The following is a 15,395-nucleotide window of genomic DNA, read 5'->3' as shown; positions in this document are numbered from 1 at the left end:
CTAAGGAACTGTAAGTCTGTAAGACATTTTGAAAAACATACAAATTTGTGTGGGAACCAATGCGTGGTTTAGAAAATATGTACTCCAGACATTGCAATCCTAATTAAATTCCTCATTCCTTTAAATAAAGTGGTCTATTACTAGCCAATTATCTATCTATCTCTTTATAATGCTGTCGTCTAAATGTCCATTTGCTTCATGACATCACTAACTCCATAACCAAAGCACATTATTGACATGGGACTTTAATGAAATTAAGAGCTCATCATCTGGCAGCTTCAAGTGTGTTGATACAAATCACTGCATGCTTCTCTACAGAGCATTGAATGCATTGCTGTAGAAGAAACCTTGAGCTACATTTCTGTCAAAATCAACTTTATTCAAACAGCACATACAACTATTGATCCAAAGGTCCAGAGTTCAGATTCTGTCTATTACAACTTATTTTCTTCTCAGTACCACTTTTCCATGACATTTTTTTTTCATATGTCAAATTTTGATGATACTAATTACTCACCAATCTGTGCACATATATTGATGCAATTCTTGCACAAAATAAGTTGCTCATCATCTGGCTACTTCACAAAGTTTATTGCAAGCTTCTACATGTTTATACCTTTGTCCGTTGAAAGTCATGACGTAGAGAAAACTGCAGCTGCATTCCATAGCAAGCAACAACCCACAGGAGCTGGTATAGTACCTACCTGAAGTTTTTGTGGTTACTAACCTACTCTGCCAGTGTAGGCTGCAGCCTGCGGATTCAAATCCAGGCACAACGTTTTATTGTTTTATCTACCTTTTTGGTGCATATTTTTCTAAATTGACTTTTTTGCACATAATAAATTTATAGCTACACTGAAAAAAGTTAGTAAAATTCAGTACTATAGTCTGTTCACGCTCACCTGAGCCTCCATTTCCTGTTATCCAGCTGCCCAAACATTTAGTTGCTCTGTGAAGCCCTTTAAATTCCAAAACTAATATTACATAGTCAAAAATTGCTTTGATACGGGAAAGAACAAGTGAGTTGCTGTATGAGGCTTAACAAATATTCCATACATTTAGTATGGATGATTCAGGCACACAAACATTTTTACAATATGTAAACATGTTTAGCTTGTTCCAGCACAGAACCATTGGGAGTGAACACATATTCACCTCTTTAATATTACTGTTTTGGCTGGGGCTCACGTGAACATGTACCGAGTCTACTACCAACTATATTTTGTGCCACAATACTCATTATTTTAAACTAGCGACCCTCTACATAGTAATGAATGTGACTACATAGTAATGATGGTCACTGTAAAATTAGTAGTAAATGTCAGTACATAAAAATAATAATAGTGAGTATTGTGGCAGAGATTAGTAGTGAACTTCACTACATTTAGTAGTGACCTTCTCTAGTTCGTTTTACTATGTACCATCTAGTATTGCTACACAGTATATGGACTGTTGGAAAAGTATACGGTAGCACATTTAATAGGTATAATAGGATAGGCATGGGCAGGCCAACAAATGCAGCAATGGATGCATGTAGGCCTGCATCAAATATACCAGCATAATAGGCTAGAGTGCTATGCCAACATAACGTTAGCATATTAGGTGGATATTTCAAACTGTGGAGCTTAATTCTATAAAAATGGATCGATACTCCCTAATAGAGCAGTCAGTAGAAACTGCAATGGAGCACTCAAATGCATTGTACATGGCTTCTTAGATCAATACTCTCTAATAGACAGTAATTTTGCAATGAAATACTTTAATAGAGCATTCACTGATTAAAATGTTCTAAGATAATTGTAAGAAATGTTGCTAACCTAGGAGCATAATGCAGGCATAAAGGGAGCACCTGAAAAGCATAATAGGTGAGAATTTCCAGAAACCATTTTGGGCAAAATTTTGAGCATATTTGAATTTGACTCAGGCCTAGTTACATGTTTGTTTGTCAGTGTGGTTTTCCGTGTGTTCTGTAACTTCTGTAAGAGTAAGTACCATCTTCTTTTGTGACTTCTATTCTTTATGATGTCTTTCCTAAATTATATAATAGTTAACATGGGTGTCAGGAAGTGTACACCAGGGCGTCAAGTTAATTGCACTCCAATCTTTACTTGCAATGTGTAGCTATTACAGTTTCTGACATGTACTACTAGCGCCACATAGTTAGAACATGTGTACATTATTGCTTTAAATTTAGTTTACAGGTGGTTTGGCTGTTTAGTTAACTCGCTTGTTCACATCATTTTTTAGCCTTGCATGATAGAATAAGGTTCGTGTATAAAGGCAATAATTGTGATCATACATGCTACACTTTAGGCATAATATCCACAATGCCTCATTCCCATGGTTAATGTGCAAGGTCCCACCTGTAAGGCAGGTATATACCAATGCATACTTTTCTAACTTGACTTTTCTTTGCACATGGTAAGTTCATAGCATACGGATATTGCTTCACAGTATATGGACTGTTGAGGAGTATAATAGTAGCACATAATGCTGCACATTTGATGGGTATGATAGGGTAGACCAATTGAGTGTATGTCTGTTTGTGTTCTGTTAGAGTAAGTGTCTTGTTATCTGTAACTTCAGTTCTTAGTGATGTTAATATAACTGCTTCCCTACATTATAAAAACAATTAGCCAGGAAATGTGCACCTTAGGACATGATCTTTAATGCTTCAGCTATGGCCTATGCTTCAAATTGTCATTGTGTTTAATGTGAAATGGTCCTGCACAAATTGCAGGCACCATGTTAACTGTTTCCCTAAATTATAACAACAAAATTAGCCAGAAAATGTGCACCTGTGCCTAAAGTTAATTTTGCTTGCAGTAAAGCTATGGCAAATAATACGTAATTTGCTTTTTTTCGTTGTAAAATAATTTTCGTATGCAAAATTTGTACGAAAAGTTCTTGCATGAAAATTTTATACAAGATCGAACTACGCTAATAGAGTAGTCATTCACGTAAATCATCAAAAATATTTTTACACGAAAATTTTTATCGCAAAATATTTTAGCCCAAAAATAAAGCAAATTATGGTACTTCAATACTTTTTGTACTTTTTGTACTGATTGTTGACCATGTTACAGTTCTAGCATGACAGAACATGTACTATTAACCACCACATAGGCTGCACTTGTCTTGATGGTTTAGCTTACATGCTATTCTGCTGTTTAGTTAATCTGCATGTTCACAGTATTTTGTGTGGATAGCTATCCATGGGGAGTACAGTTATGAAAGTAAATTTTAATACACAGCCATTATTAAAATTAACATCATTTTAGCCATTTCTTTGCTGCCACACACGTGAAACAATCTATTAAGGTAAACAACCTCCAGTTCTGTAGTTGGAAACAATTTACAACACTATCTGTAGTATATAAAACACCCCACTACAAAAAACAACAGACTATATATGTAACATATCTACTGGGTAAATATAACTACTTAAACAAACACAAAAAATATTATGTATGCATAAAATTAATTAAGATTTGCGGAGGCGGTCAGTGATGTAATGCACAGCTTGAGCTGCACTATCAATTGCTACAAAAAGACAACAAAACAACTAATATATAACAATAAGGAACAAAACAGCTACCTTTTTACAATGCTACATGTAAAACTATTCAGCCAATTTATTATAATTATTGCTCTAGCCTGACATACTGGAAATAATAATTTAAATCATGACTTAATTACAATTAATTTAACTAAATTCCTTACTAATTTACAGCAAATAAGGAGAATTAAGAAGAACGTTAAGTTTGATTAGGGATCATAGAAAAAAGTAGGGAAACAAGGGAGGTTGCCTACACCTACAGATATACTAGTGGACATTTACATTATTTTAATCCCTGATTCAGTGTATACCAATGACTGAATTAGGGATTAAATTCCCACTAGTATATCTGCAGGTGTAGGTGACCTCCCTTGTTTTACAATATTTTTTTCTATAATCCAAAATCGAACTTATAATTCTTAATAAATTTTTCCTTATACTTGCTTGTTTATTTTTTGCAACATTATTATGACTGGTAAACCCATGCATACCACATCAAAAGAAAGGAATGGCATCAGAAGTAATGTTTTCAACTGATCATAAATGCGTGCCCCAACTACTGACTCGCAAGGAAGTAGCCATTGCACTTCACTTTCAGCTATGTTCGGCCTATTTCACAGCATTACGAACATGGAACAATAGGAAAAGAACCACTGCAATCAATTCAGTCATCTTAGAAAACACGAATGATTCCCATGTACACACGTAGTGAAGCTACCGTGAATCAAAACCTTGGGCTGTCAGCAGAAAGAAATGTGATACAAAAGTAAATCCATGATGCATGCATTGTACATACTGCAGTATGCCAAAAGGCACCTGTCGGCCAAAAGCAATGTCAAACAGTGAAAATACCAAGCCAGTAGCTTTAGAGTTACATTTGCAGGGAGGCAGGCAGTTAATCAGTCAGTAGAAAATTCCATTGCATGGGACATGCCCCCCCCCCCCCCCCCCATTTTTATGGAACACTGTTTGCAAGAAAAGATCAAGGTACTCTAATAGAACAATCAGGATTTAGATACTCTAATAGAGCAGTCACAGTATTCAGAGAAGCGGTGTAGCAAGCTACTCAGCCATGTATGTGTAGTTATAATTAAAGAGATATAATTGGTGGAAAGCAGCTATTGTCAGCAGGTAGTTACTTTTTTTTGGTCTTCAGCTTACAGCTAGCCTGGCCCCCTCACTCTTTGGCCTGCTCCACTGCCCCTGTTCCATTGTGAAAAAAAATTGTAGCAATGATTGGAAGCATTCCTGCACTAAGGTGCCAGGATGGTATTGTGAAGTTGGTTATTGGGTGATATTTTTGTCCAGAAAGACTTGATCGTCTAATATACAGTACGGATGATATCCACAATGACAAAATTTGATGTCATAATTGACACAATGGCCTTGTTAGTGTGGGGGCTTCAGAGACTTTGGCAACAGTATTCAAAATGAATGTTGTCCATAATTTTATGCATGAAACCAGGGGCAGAGAACAGTACTCAAAAGTGGGGGAGGGGCAAGTAATGTGGGGTGGCTGTAAGTTACAAAGTGTTTTAAAATCAGTAACTGTATCTTAGTGTGCAAAGCACACTAGTTTGCAAAGCATGTCAATACTAGGGGGTTTGGGGGCATGCTCTCACTGGAAAATTTGAGATTTGAATGCTTCAAAATTGAATCTGAGAGCATTTTCATTGGTACATGTGAGGATATTTCTATAATATTATGGCAATGACTATCACGGCCGCCCACAGGGGGGGAGGGGGGGCAACTGGGGCATTTTGCCCCGGGTCCCAGCCTGAAAGGGGCCCCAGGAGGCCCCATGAAGGACCCCCTGAATACCTGTTTAAAAGATCGATATACTCTAATAGAGCAGTCAGATCTAAATACTCTAATAGAGCAGTCACAGTATTCTTCAGAGGAGCAGTGTAGCAAGCTTATAGATAAGGAGATATGGTTGGTGATGGGTAGTTATTGTCATTGCCAGCAGGTTGTGACCTTTTTTTTTTTTTTTTTTTTTTTGGTCTTCACCTTACAACTTGGGTGAAGGGCCCCACTTTAACTCTTTGCCCTGGGCCCCTTAATTTCTCTGGACAGCCCTGATGACTATCATTAGGATACCGTACAATTAGATATTCCAGTAATTGAAGGCATTTCAGATCGACTTATGCTCTCGATTACCTATAGATAGATGTGTTAAGAAGACATATTGAATTGTACAGCAGGGGATTCCGCTGAATGTTCTATTAGAGTGGTTAGGTGACTGCTCTATTAGAGTATTTCGATCTTGTGCATGGTGTACTCCCAGCACTGATTCATGCAGTACTCCATTCTTGCATAACCTTTAGCACAGATCCCAGTAAATTAAGGCAAAGTAAGTCAGCTAATGACTACAATAGTTACTTTATTTTGGCAACTGGGCATTGGAAAAAGTGAGGGGGCACTGCCCCTCCACTGTTGAAAATGGGGGGCAGTTGCCCTCCCTGCTCCCCCTATTTCTCCGCGCCTGCATGAAACCACTAGATAATAAAGGTTAGAAGTAGTACACATACCGTGATGGCACAAAACACGTTCAAACAAGGAAAGCAGACTGAAAATTTTAAATTTGGATACGAATAGGATTATCTGTACTGCATTATATACTCACCTTCGCCTTTTTTGAATTTATAAATGCTATCATAGGGAAACACTACCTAATAGTATGAGCCTTGTAAACAGGAAGGAGTAAAATAGTGCATGGCGAAGCCACGCACTATTTCCTTCTGTTTACAATGTGAGAACTATTAATCCCAAGTACCACAGCTATCTCCATCTTATTACAAATTAATCTGACAATCATAGCAACTGTGAGTAAGCAACAAAAATTCACAAAATTAAGACAAATCACACTTAGCTACCATTGCTATGATCCCAAAGAGACATTTATGGTTACCCAGCAACCATTGCTAAGCAACCATATTGTTGCTATGCTATGGGTATCTATCATTATGGCAACACTTAGTCTAGTTCTCAAATTGGACATGTATTTCCAATAGAAATACACCACACTCTTTTATTCAGTCAGGTTAGGATTACAGATTTTTGTCAAGGGATATTGTGTAATATTAATTCTATTGACTAATTGCTTGATGTATTTCAAAATAATACATCAAGGTGCTGTTGACAGTATTATATTGTAACACATTCACTTGTCAGATTATGATAGATATTAAATATGACTGGGTCAGAGAAAACTGGATTTATAACCCATGACAACAAGTTTGATTAATAATGATGAAACAAAGCTGCAAGTGATTTGCTTCTGCTGGCTCAAACCCAGTGACAAGTCATGCAAGCAGTCTTGTGGCCTGCTGCATGCAGTTGTGCAGCTCTGTGGTGACGGATAAAAAATGGTGCTTTAAATTCCCTTTCATTTTAGCCAGTTTTGAGCACTGAATGACCCATGCCTTGGATTAATTGTCCCTGTTTAATTTGGAAACAGCCTATTGCTCTTCCTTCACATACGGTGTCCATCATCCAGCCCCAGCTAATCTGATATAGTCAACCTACCATCTAAAGTATTCAACTGTTATAATTAATAAGGAATAGTGACCACACTCCTTGGTGGGAGGTTAACTCAAGATACTCAAATAAAACAGTCACTCTATTGCATGCTACAGTGTATTGCATTCCTATACTTTGGCAACAAAATTTGTTATAACATGTCAGTGTAGGGATTTTCCCATTGAGCTATGCGTTATTCATCTCTTTTTTCACTACTTTATATCTCTATTTCATTTATATATTTTAAAAATATGTCTGGTGGCCTATACTACTAATTTTTGCTTACACTTGTATCAACAAGTGATTAGGAGCTACGTGCATAAAATTGAGTTATTGTTGTTCCTGGTAATAATGCACTTGTGTGGCCCACAGGCTATCTTGATCACATGATTACTTACCATGTGTCTCGAATTGGTAAGGCTTCCCTCATGAGTTATGAAATATTTTATAGCACACATTTAACAGAATAATTATGCAGAATTGTATATACAAGAAGCACCTTACCTATTAATAGAACAAATGCTGACCCAGCTAATAGTGTCTTGCAAATCCAACATTTTTCTGTAAGTATGAAAGTTGTTACCAAATAAATAAATATATAATTATATATATATATATATATATAATACCATACCTGTTTCACTGCCCGTACAAAAGTCTCAATAGTAGCAGTGAAATTTATCCCGTATTTCACTGACAGCAGTGAAAAAGTTGTAATTGCAATTTCATTGGCTAGAATTTATGTTAACAATGTAGCACCAATTAGTGTTTACGCGTGTTTAGTACATAGTGACAAATTGCGTACATAGCAACGCTAATGCACAGCATGCGAAAATGCAGCGAGTATGGTATTAACTGGGAATAGCATGGGTATAGCAGTGAAATTTTGGGATAAATACCACTCTTGTTGTATTGAAAATGGTAAATTTCACTCGGCTTCGCCTCGTGAAATTTATCCCCATTTCCAATACAACACTCGTGGTATTTATCCCAAATTTCACTGCTACCCATGCTATTACTAGTACATATTATACAGTACGTATATATCATACATGAGCATGGTAGTACTGTTAAAGTGGGGATTATCCCTAAAGTGGTGGGCTGTCGCTTGAAATTGTGCCTTTAAAAATCATTCTAGAAACACCTTATGCAATGAAACGAAACCTTTATGGAATAATATTAGTCCATCCAACCTCAAAAACAGCATTAAAAACAAGTAAACACTGAATATAGAATTTTTCAAAATTGCCAAATCTCGAATTTTCATCTGCCTGTCAGCATGACCAGCCTCTAGTATAATGGTAAAAAGAAGGCATGAAAGACCACATCCTTTAAACATTGTCCAGTTGGCAGTTGACTGCGGCCCACTCTATTAAAGCAGTCACCCTAATAGCTACAACAGCTATGTTAGTAGTCTATGTCATAGCTTAGTTATAGCAAAAAAAAATATTTTAAAAAATGTGTAATAAACATTATTAATTTAAAACAGGATTAGGGATCCAAGTAATAAAAATTAGTGAAGCAAGAGTTACGTATGTATGAATGATGGCATAGCTATGTGGGAAAATCCCTAGCTACTTTGGCAGCAAACAAAATTTCAATGTCATGCTATTGGGCACAGAACAAAGTTATAATACCATCATTAAATGTTTCATGTTTCACTACTTTTATAGCTTGGTCTCTACTTCTGATTTAAATTTAAAATAGGTAACCTGCTGAGTGAAAACTAGCTGTTTTTGCAAACTTCTAGCTATTTTTCAATAAAAACACTTTGGTTACTGAACAATTTTTTAAAAACTACTCTAGTATCAAGCACACTTGTTGTATGAAGGTGAGTTTTGGTGAGTTCAAGACCAGCTATGGTTGGAGTGAGCAAAGCGAGCATCTTGGCAAAGCCAGGCCAACCCTAGCTTGCCTCAAACTCACCAAAAACTTGCCTTCATAAGGACTGTGAAAGACATCATTATGCTTAGCTAACAGGCAAACAGCAAGGTAGCATAAGAGTTGGGTTAGGGTTGGCTTGATTTCATCTTCACCTTTTCTTACTATACACGTACTTCTTGAGTTGCAGAAAAGTAAGGGAGTTCAGTGGCTAGCAGTGATAGTACAACCAGTAGTAGCACACTGACCTAACACATTGGTAGTCCAGGGTTTGAACCATTGATGTTTGCAGTTTGTTTCATTTTAGCAACCTTTTTGTCTAAGTTTTACTGTCGGTTCAAAAGCCGGTATGTTATTGAACTGGCTTTCAGTTCAGTATCCACTACCTTAAAATATATACATGCACAACATAAAAATGTGACCAGGCCTGTGAAAATAGGGCATGTGGGCACATGATTTTTGCCTACTTTTTCACACTTTCATCACTCATAACTTTTTGTACCATTATGCTATGGCATTGAAATTTTCAGCTTGTAGTACGCATTTAATTGGCATCATAATGCAAGTTCCCGAATGAAAATATACTTTTCTAGTACTGAGATATGACCTGTAGAGTGATGTGGTGTATTTTGTGCCCACATTCCCTGTTTTCGCAGGCCTGGTCACAAATAATCATGCATGTTTTAATTGCTTTGGTATGTACTAAAACAAAGCTATAATTAGTAAAACATATACACCATCAGATTTGCTTTTGGACATAAAGTAAGAAAATGTTTGTTTCATGTTCATACAGCATAAGGAACATGAGATATGAGTGTTTAATGATGATACAAACTTTAAAATTGTCATTTCATTGTTGGAGTGGTCTTCGTCTTCATTTGCACAGACACATACAGGAAAACACTACAATTTCATTGATTTGCCAGTGGTGAACAGAATGAGTCAACCCCATTGTCGTAGCATGTTTCAGCCGCGAGTTATGATTGATTTAAAAAGTGCATGTAATTTATTTGCCATACTGTTGTTGTACAAATCCTGTTCCAAAAGTCTAGTGCTATAACTCCAAGACTACTCATCATAAAAGGATGAAATTTTGGCTATCCACACCTTTGTTACTATAGATAACAGAGAAGCAATAAAATGGAATTCAAGGAATGTGTGAAAATGACTGGTTTTTGCTCAGCTGGTTGCAATTTTTATACACTAGTACTATATACAAGTTATAAGAAGCTTTCTCAATTGTGGCCAGATTTTACAAAACAATTCCAATTGCAAATCAGGCAAAATTAAGCTAACACCACAAATGATTAGCTACACTACCAAACTACAGTGTCAGTATTGCTTTCTACACATGGTTAGTTTTAAGAGCCACTTTCTGCATGATGTGGCAAGCACAAATTAATGATGATTTCTGGCCTTGCAGTAGGACCTAGCTTGATGAAAATCAGTGATGCACTGTGGTTGGCCTTTTACTGGTGGTAAAATTTTCTTTGAGTTGAGAAGGCCAGTGTACCAGCAACTCTCATCAAGCCAGGTCTTTACCAAGGCCAGAAACTGTCATTTGAGTGTACTCCACAACCTAGAATTCAGCTCTTAAAATCAGCCTTGACTAGTTTGAGTAATGCTGAGGCTTAAAGCCAATTGTATGGTAGTGTAGCAATACACTGGTGATTTTAGTTTGATTTTGTCTGAAGCATAATTTAGATCACATTTGTTAAAGATCTCTGTTTGACTGATAGCTTTTAATACTGTAGTGGAGAAACTGTATTTGACTACCACCGAGTCTCCGAACTTATGTAATACTACCTAAGCATTTGGTTGTTTCTGGTGGTAATATTATAGCAAATCTCAAAGCCAAAAATGTACCATTGAGTCCAGGATCTAAGCATTGCTCTTGAAAGCCTACCACCATATTATGTATTTCATCCAAGTGTGTAGCCAGTAAATGAACAGCTGTAACTGCACAATGTTTGCAGCAATTGACTCAAAATAAAGGCCATTTTAATTGCCATTCTTAGGCAATTATTTTGATATAAAAAGGCAATGTACTACATACATACGTATGTAGATCCAAGCCAGTATAAAATCAATTTCGAACAACAATAAACTACTGAAGTTTACAGAAATTGCTCCATAGCTTTTGCTGTGGTGCTCCTATTCTGTTCAAGTAAGGTTCATCCATTTAAAGGCGAATCATGTGATATACTTTACAAACAATAACATTGTGGGATATTTCTAATCAATCGTGACCCAAATAAAGTGAATATGGGAGTTGAATCTCACCTTGCTGCCCGAACTCAACACACTATAAGCAGGGGCGGATCCAGAGTTTCGAAAGAGGGGGGGGCACCTTTCTGAAAAACAGTTGAAGACCAAAAAAAACTTGCTGAAAACCAGTTGAAGACCAAAAAAAAAAAAAAAAAAAAAAAAAAGGTCACAACAATAATAGCTAGTTATCCTTACCAACTATATCACGTCTGTTATGTAAAATAAAATTCTATTTGTAGCTTCATAGGTAAGCTACACTGCCTCATGAACATTATGACTGCTTTATTAGAGTAATTGACTGCTCTATTAGAGTATCTCGATCTTGTATGCAATTTCTTGAAGGGGGGGGGGGGGGGGGGGCATTTGCCCCAAATGCCCCATCCTGGATCCGCCACTGATAAGTTAGCTTATTATGTTTTCTGATATAGCATTTATAACCTTTTAAGGATTTTGTCAATGCCACAAACTCAATTTTATAAACTATGATGCATATTACTTATTAATTGCTTGTTTTCAGGGTAGACAATGCTGTGGTCCCTAAATGGTTGATTAATTAAAATCTATAATTGTTTAAGGTTTAATCTAAATGTGAGACCGTCCATTCATACATAGATATTATACACTACGCACCCGGGATTGCGTACTGACTTTGTTGACACCTATCAACACAACAATCCGCATTGTACTTCAATATATGATGTTCCGTTAGTAATCGTAAACATCTCCTGTAAAACTGGCCAATTTTAGTAATGCAAAAGATTCAACTTCTTCAATGTTTAGTAGACAGTACAAGGATACACTAGAACACCAATTAATAGACTGAATTACCAGGAAAATGCTTGAAATACAGCATAAGCATTGTGAAAGTGATTTCACAGGCCTCAAACTCAGCACCATATTTCATCGAGTAATGATTCAGAATACCAGGCTACAATCGTCATGCGTATCTTAAACCATCCATCTGTGTCCACTCAACCAACAGCATCATAGTAAGTGACATATTTAGCCAATTAACAAGATCTGAAATTCCCAAACACCTTCCAAGCAACACGAAGTGGATACCACTGTTTTACCACTCAGCTTGTGCCGGTTTACTGGCTTCGATACTCAACCAATTAGGATCTGTCCCCTAGCCATTGGAACTGTAGAGAGTAGCAGATATGATGCTGTAAAACCCAAGACTATGCTGCCTAGTACAACACTGGGTACAACATTTCCGCGATAGACTACAAAAGAAAAATGTTAACAAGTACAACACCGATTTCTTATTTGAAAACCGACGGTATGCAATCCCAGGTGTGTAGTATATAATATCTATAATTCATACAACTTCCTTTATGAACTTTTGAGTGAAGCTATAGTATATGAATTGGCAGAGATTTAATATAAAAAGACCTAGGAAACACAATTACAAAACCTTTCCCATTTTATTCCTTGGCATGTGAAAAAGATGGTTTTAATTTGTTCCTTGGCATGTAAAAAAAGCCTTTTTGTTTGTTCCATGGCAATAGTCAGGTTCACTATGTACTTTTGTTCAAATTTTATGGGGATTAGCAAACCTATATATTTTCAGTAAGCTTAGAGCATGGAGAATCTGAAAATCATTGTTTACATTTGCACAGATTCCTGCAAGGTCAGCATTTTTAAATTTCAAAATGGCAGCCAATAAAGTAAGAAATTCCTGATATATCAATTTTAAATAATTGTTAGACGTCAAGAACCAGGGTTCTACGGGATTTAGAAAACTCGAAGGCCCTGGGCTGTAGCGCCCGAGCGCAGCGAGGGCGCTACTAAGGGCCTGAGGGTTTTCTAAATCCTGTAGAACCCAGTGGTTCTTGACGTCTAACTTATTTAGACTACAACTCGTTATTGTACCTTGAGTTGACAGCTGCTTGTAAATGGGAAATGTATGGCTAATTACTAGAAACAAGCCCTCTACACTTCCCTACATGGCGGGACCTCAGCGTGGCTGTTGCTACCCGTTTAAACGCCCATGCGTTGCCAATGTTACAGGCGCGTGCTATGTATCGAAGTACTGGACTCAGCGACTGGACTACAACAACTCATTGTTGCTGTTGTTGTGCCCCGACAGCTGCTTGTAAGCAAGTAATGTAGTGTTGATTAGTACAAACAAGCCCATTACACTTCCCTCTAATTCAGTACGGCTGTTACTAGCCATTTAAACGCCCATGCGTTGCCAATGTTACAGGCGCGTAATTATCGTGTTTCGTATCGCCTCAGAGCGTGGTCTCTATTGGACATGACCGTGGCTCTACGAGATTTAGAGACCACGTTTTCAGCCAATCAAATTTCAGTATCAAACTTGTTGTAGTCTAATTTGACATAAAAGTTCATTAATGAACTCAACAAATTCTCTGGTGACATTTTTACATCTCTATTCACTATAGGTGACATAGTTGATCATGAAAAATTAAAAGTTTTAACAAACAGAATAGAAGAGCGTCCATTATGCTGCAATAACTCAGGGATAAATTTTAGCAAAAAGAATTGAAGAATATTCCAGGTTAATTGGATGAGATATCAAGACACACGGTAGTGTGTCGTGCGGCCCAAGAAGCCGGCGCGCCACACTGTGAGTATATTTACAGGAAGAAAGTAAACACGATTTTCACACCTTTGTAGCTCCGTGATTCCTTATCCGATTGAAACCAAAGTTGCTACAGAAGTGCCGGCTAGGTAGGCGAGTCCACATTCCAAATTTGAAGAAAATCACTCCAGCCATTTCCGAGATACGAGCGGCCAAAGTTTGAGTTTTTATTTCTTCGTTTTTTTCTTCGTTTTTTTCTTCTACTTCTTCTTTTCGCACACTTTGCAAAATCTGCAATAAAACACGAATGCGGGCTCCAATCGGGCTGAAATTTTGCACACTTAAAGGGCTCATTAAGGCGAATCTCAGTACCAAGTTTGGTAGGGATCCGATGAACATTCACGGAGTTATGACCGATTATTTGCGTAAAATAAGGTCGAAGGTCTGTCACGCCCACAGGGTAAACCGCTCGAAGGAATGAGCTGAAAATTGCTATGTAGATGGAGTAACTATCGTAGGAGTGCCTTTTTGGGGTTTGAAAGGAATCCAGTTAAAGGCCATCGAGATATAACACAAAACCCAACCTGTGTCACAATTACGCGATCGATTTTTATGAATAAAAACTAATAGTTTTCACGCCTACCAGGCAAACCGCTTAGAGCAGTGAGCTGAAAATCGGTGTGTGGCTGGAATAATTATCATAGAAAGTCCATGCGGTAGTACAGAAGAATCGGATTACAAACCACTGAGTTATGATTCCAAAGCCAACTACGTGTAGCATATGCGAGACCGAGATACTCTAATAGAACAGTCACCCTAATAGAGCATTCAGTTAATTTATTTATTTACTCCATTATAGAATTCTATTACATTGCAAGTTATTCTATCGGGAGTTCAGCTGCAAACAGTTAATCTTATAGACAGTTCAGCAAGAAGCAAGTCACCCTATAGAGAGTTCAGTTACAGATATATCGCTGTAGTGATTTAGAAGAATCAGAACATTACAAGTCACACTGAAGAGAGTTCAGCTATAAACAAGTCATGCACCCTGTGGAGAGTTTGGCTACACTCTCTAGAGAGTTCAGCTACAAACAAGTCACTGTGGAGAGAGTTCAGCTACAAAGAAACTACCCTGTAGAGAGTTCATCTATACACACAAGTTAACCTATAGAGACCAGCTGCAAACAAGTAACGCTGTAGAGATTTCAGCTACAGACAAGTCACTTTATAGTTTATACAATGTTCAGCTACAAATAAGTCACTCTGTAGAGAATTCAGCTACATACAAGTCACTCTGTAGAGAACTTTGCTACAAACAAGTCACAGTGTAGAGAATTCAGCAACCAAAAAACCACCTGTAAAGAGTTCAGCTATACAAACAAGTTACTCTGTAGAGAGAACAGCTAGAAACAAGAGAGAGCTCAGTTAGAAGAAGTTGCCCTGTAGAGATCTCAGCTGCAAAGAAACCCTGTAGAGAGATCAACTACAAACAAATCACCCTGTAGAGTGTTCAGCTATAAACAAATCACCCTGTAGAAAGTTCAGGTACATACAAATCACTCTATATAGAGTTCAGCTACAAAAAAATCACTCTGTAGAAAGTTCAGCTACAAAGAA

At 37.2% G+C, this 15,395-nt stretch overlaps 1 protein-coding gene across 1 annotated transcript in view; it reads right to left on the bottom strand.

The window, feature by feature from the left end:
• Positions 1 to 3,272: 3,272 nt before the first annotated feature.
• LOC136247996 (basement membrane-specific heparan sulfate proteoglycan core protein-like) overlaps positions 3,273 to 15,395 on the bottom strand; it is a 121,563-nt gene continuing 109,440 nt past the window's right edge. Inside the window, exons 30-31 of the mRNA XM_066039814.1 lie at positions 7,586 to 7,642; positions 3,273 to 3,543 (exon numbers count right to left, since the gene is read on the bottom strand). Coding sequence (XP_065895886.1) covers positions 3,485 to 3,543; positions 7,586 to 7,642 — 116 coding nt within the window. The 3' untranslated portion in view covers positions 3,273 to 3,484. The remainder of the gene's footprint in view (positions 3,544 to 7,585; positions 7,643 to 15,395) is intronic.

Source organism: Dysidea avara, chromosome 2 (genome assembly GCF_963678975.1).
Source record: "Dysidea avara chromosome 2, odDysAvar1.4, whole genome shotgun sequence".
In the NCBI taxonomy this organism is placed as follows: domain Eukaryota; kingdom Metazoa; phylum Porifera; class Demospongiae; order Dictyoceratida; family Dysideidae; genus Dysidea; species Dysidea avara.
The sequence above is the reverse complement of the archived record's forward strand: the minus strand, read 5'-3'. Positions and strand labels throughout refer to the sequence as shown.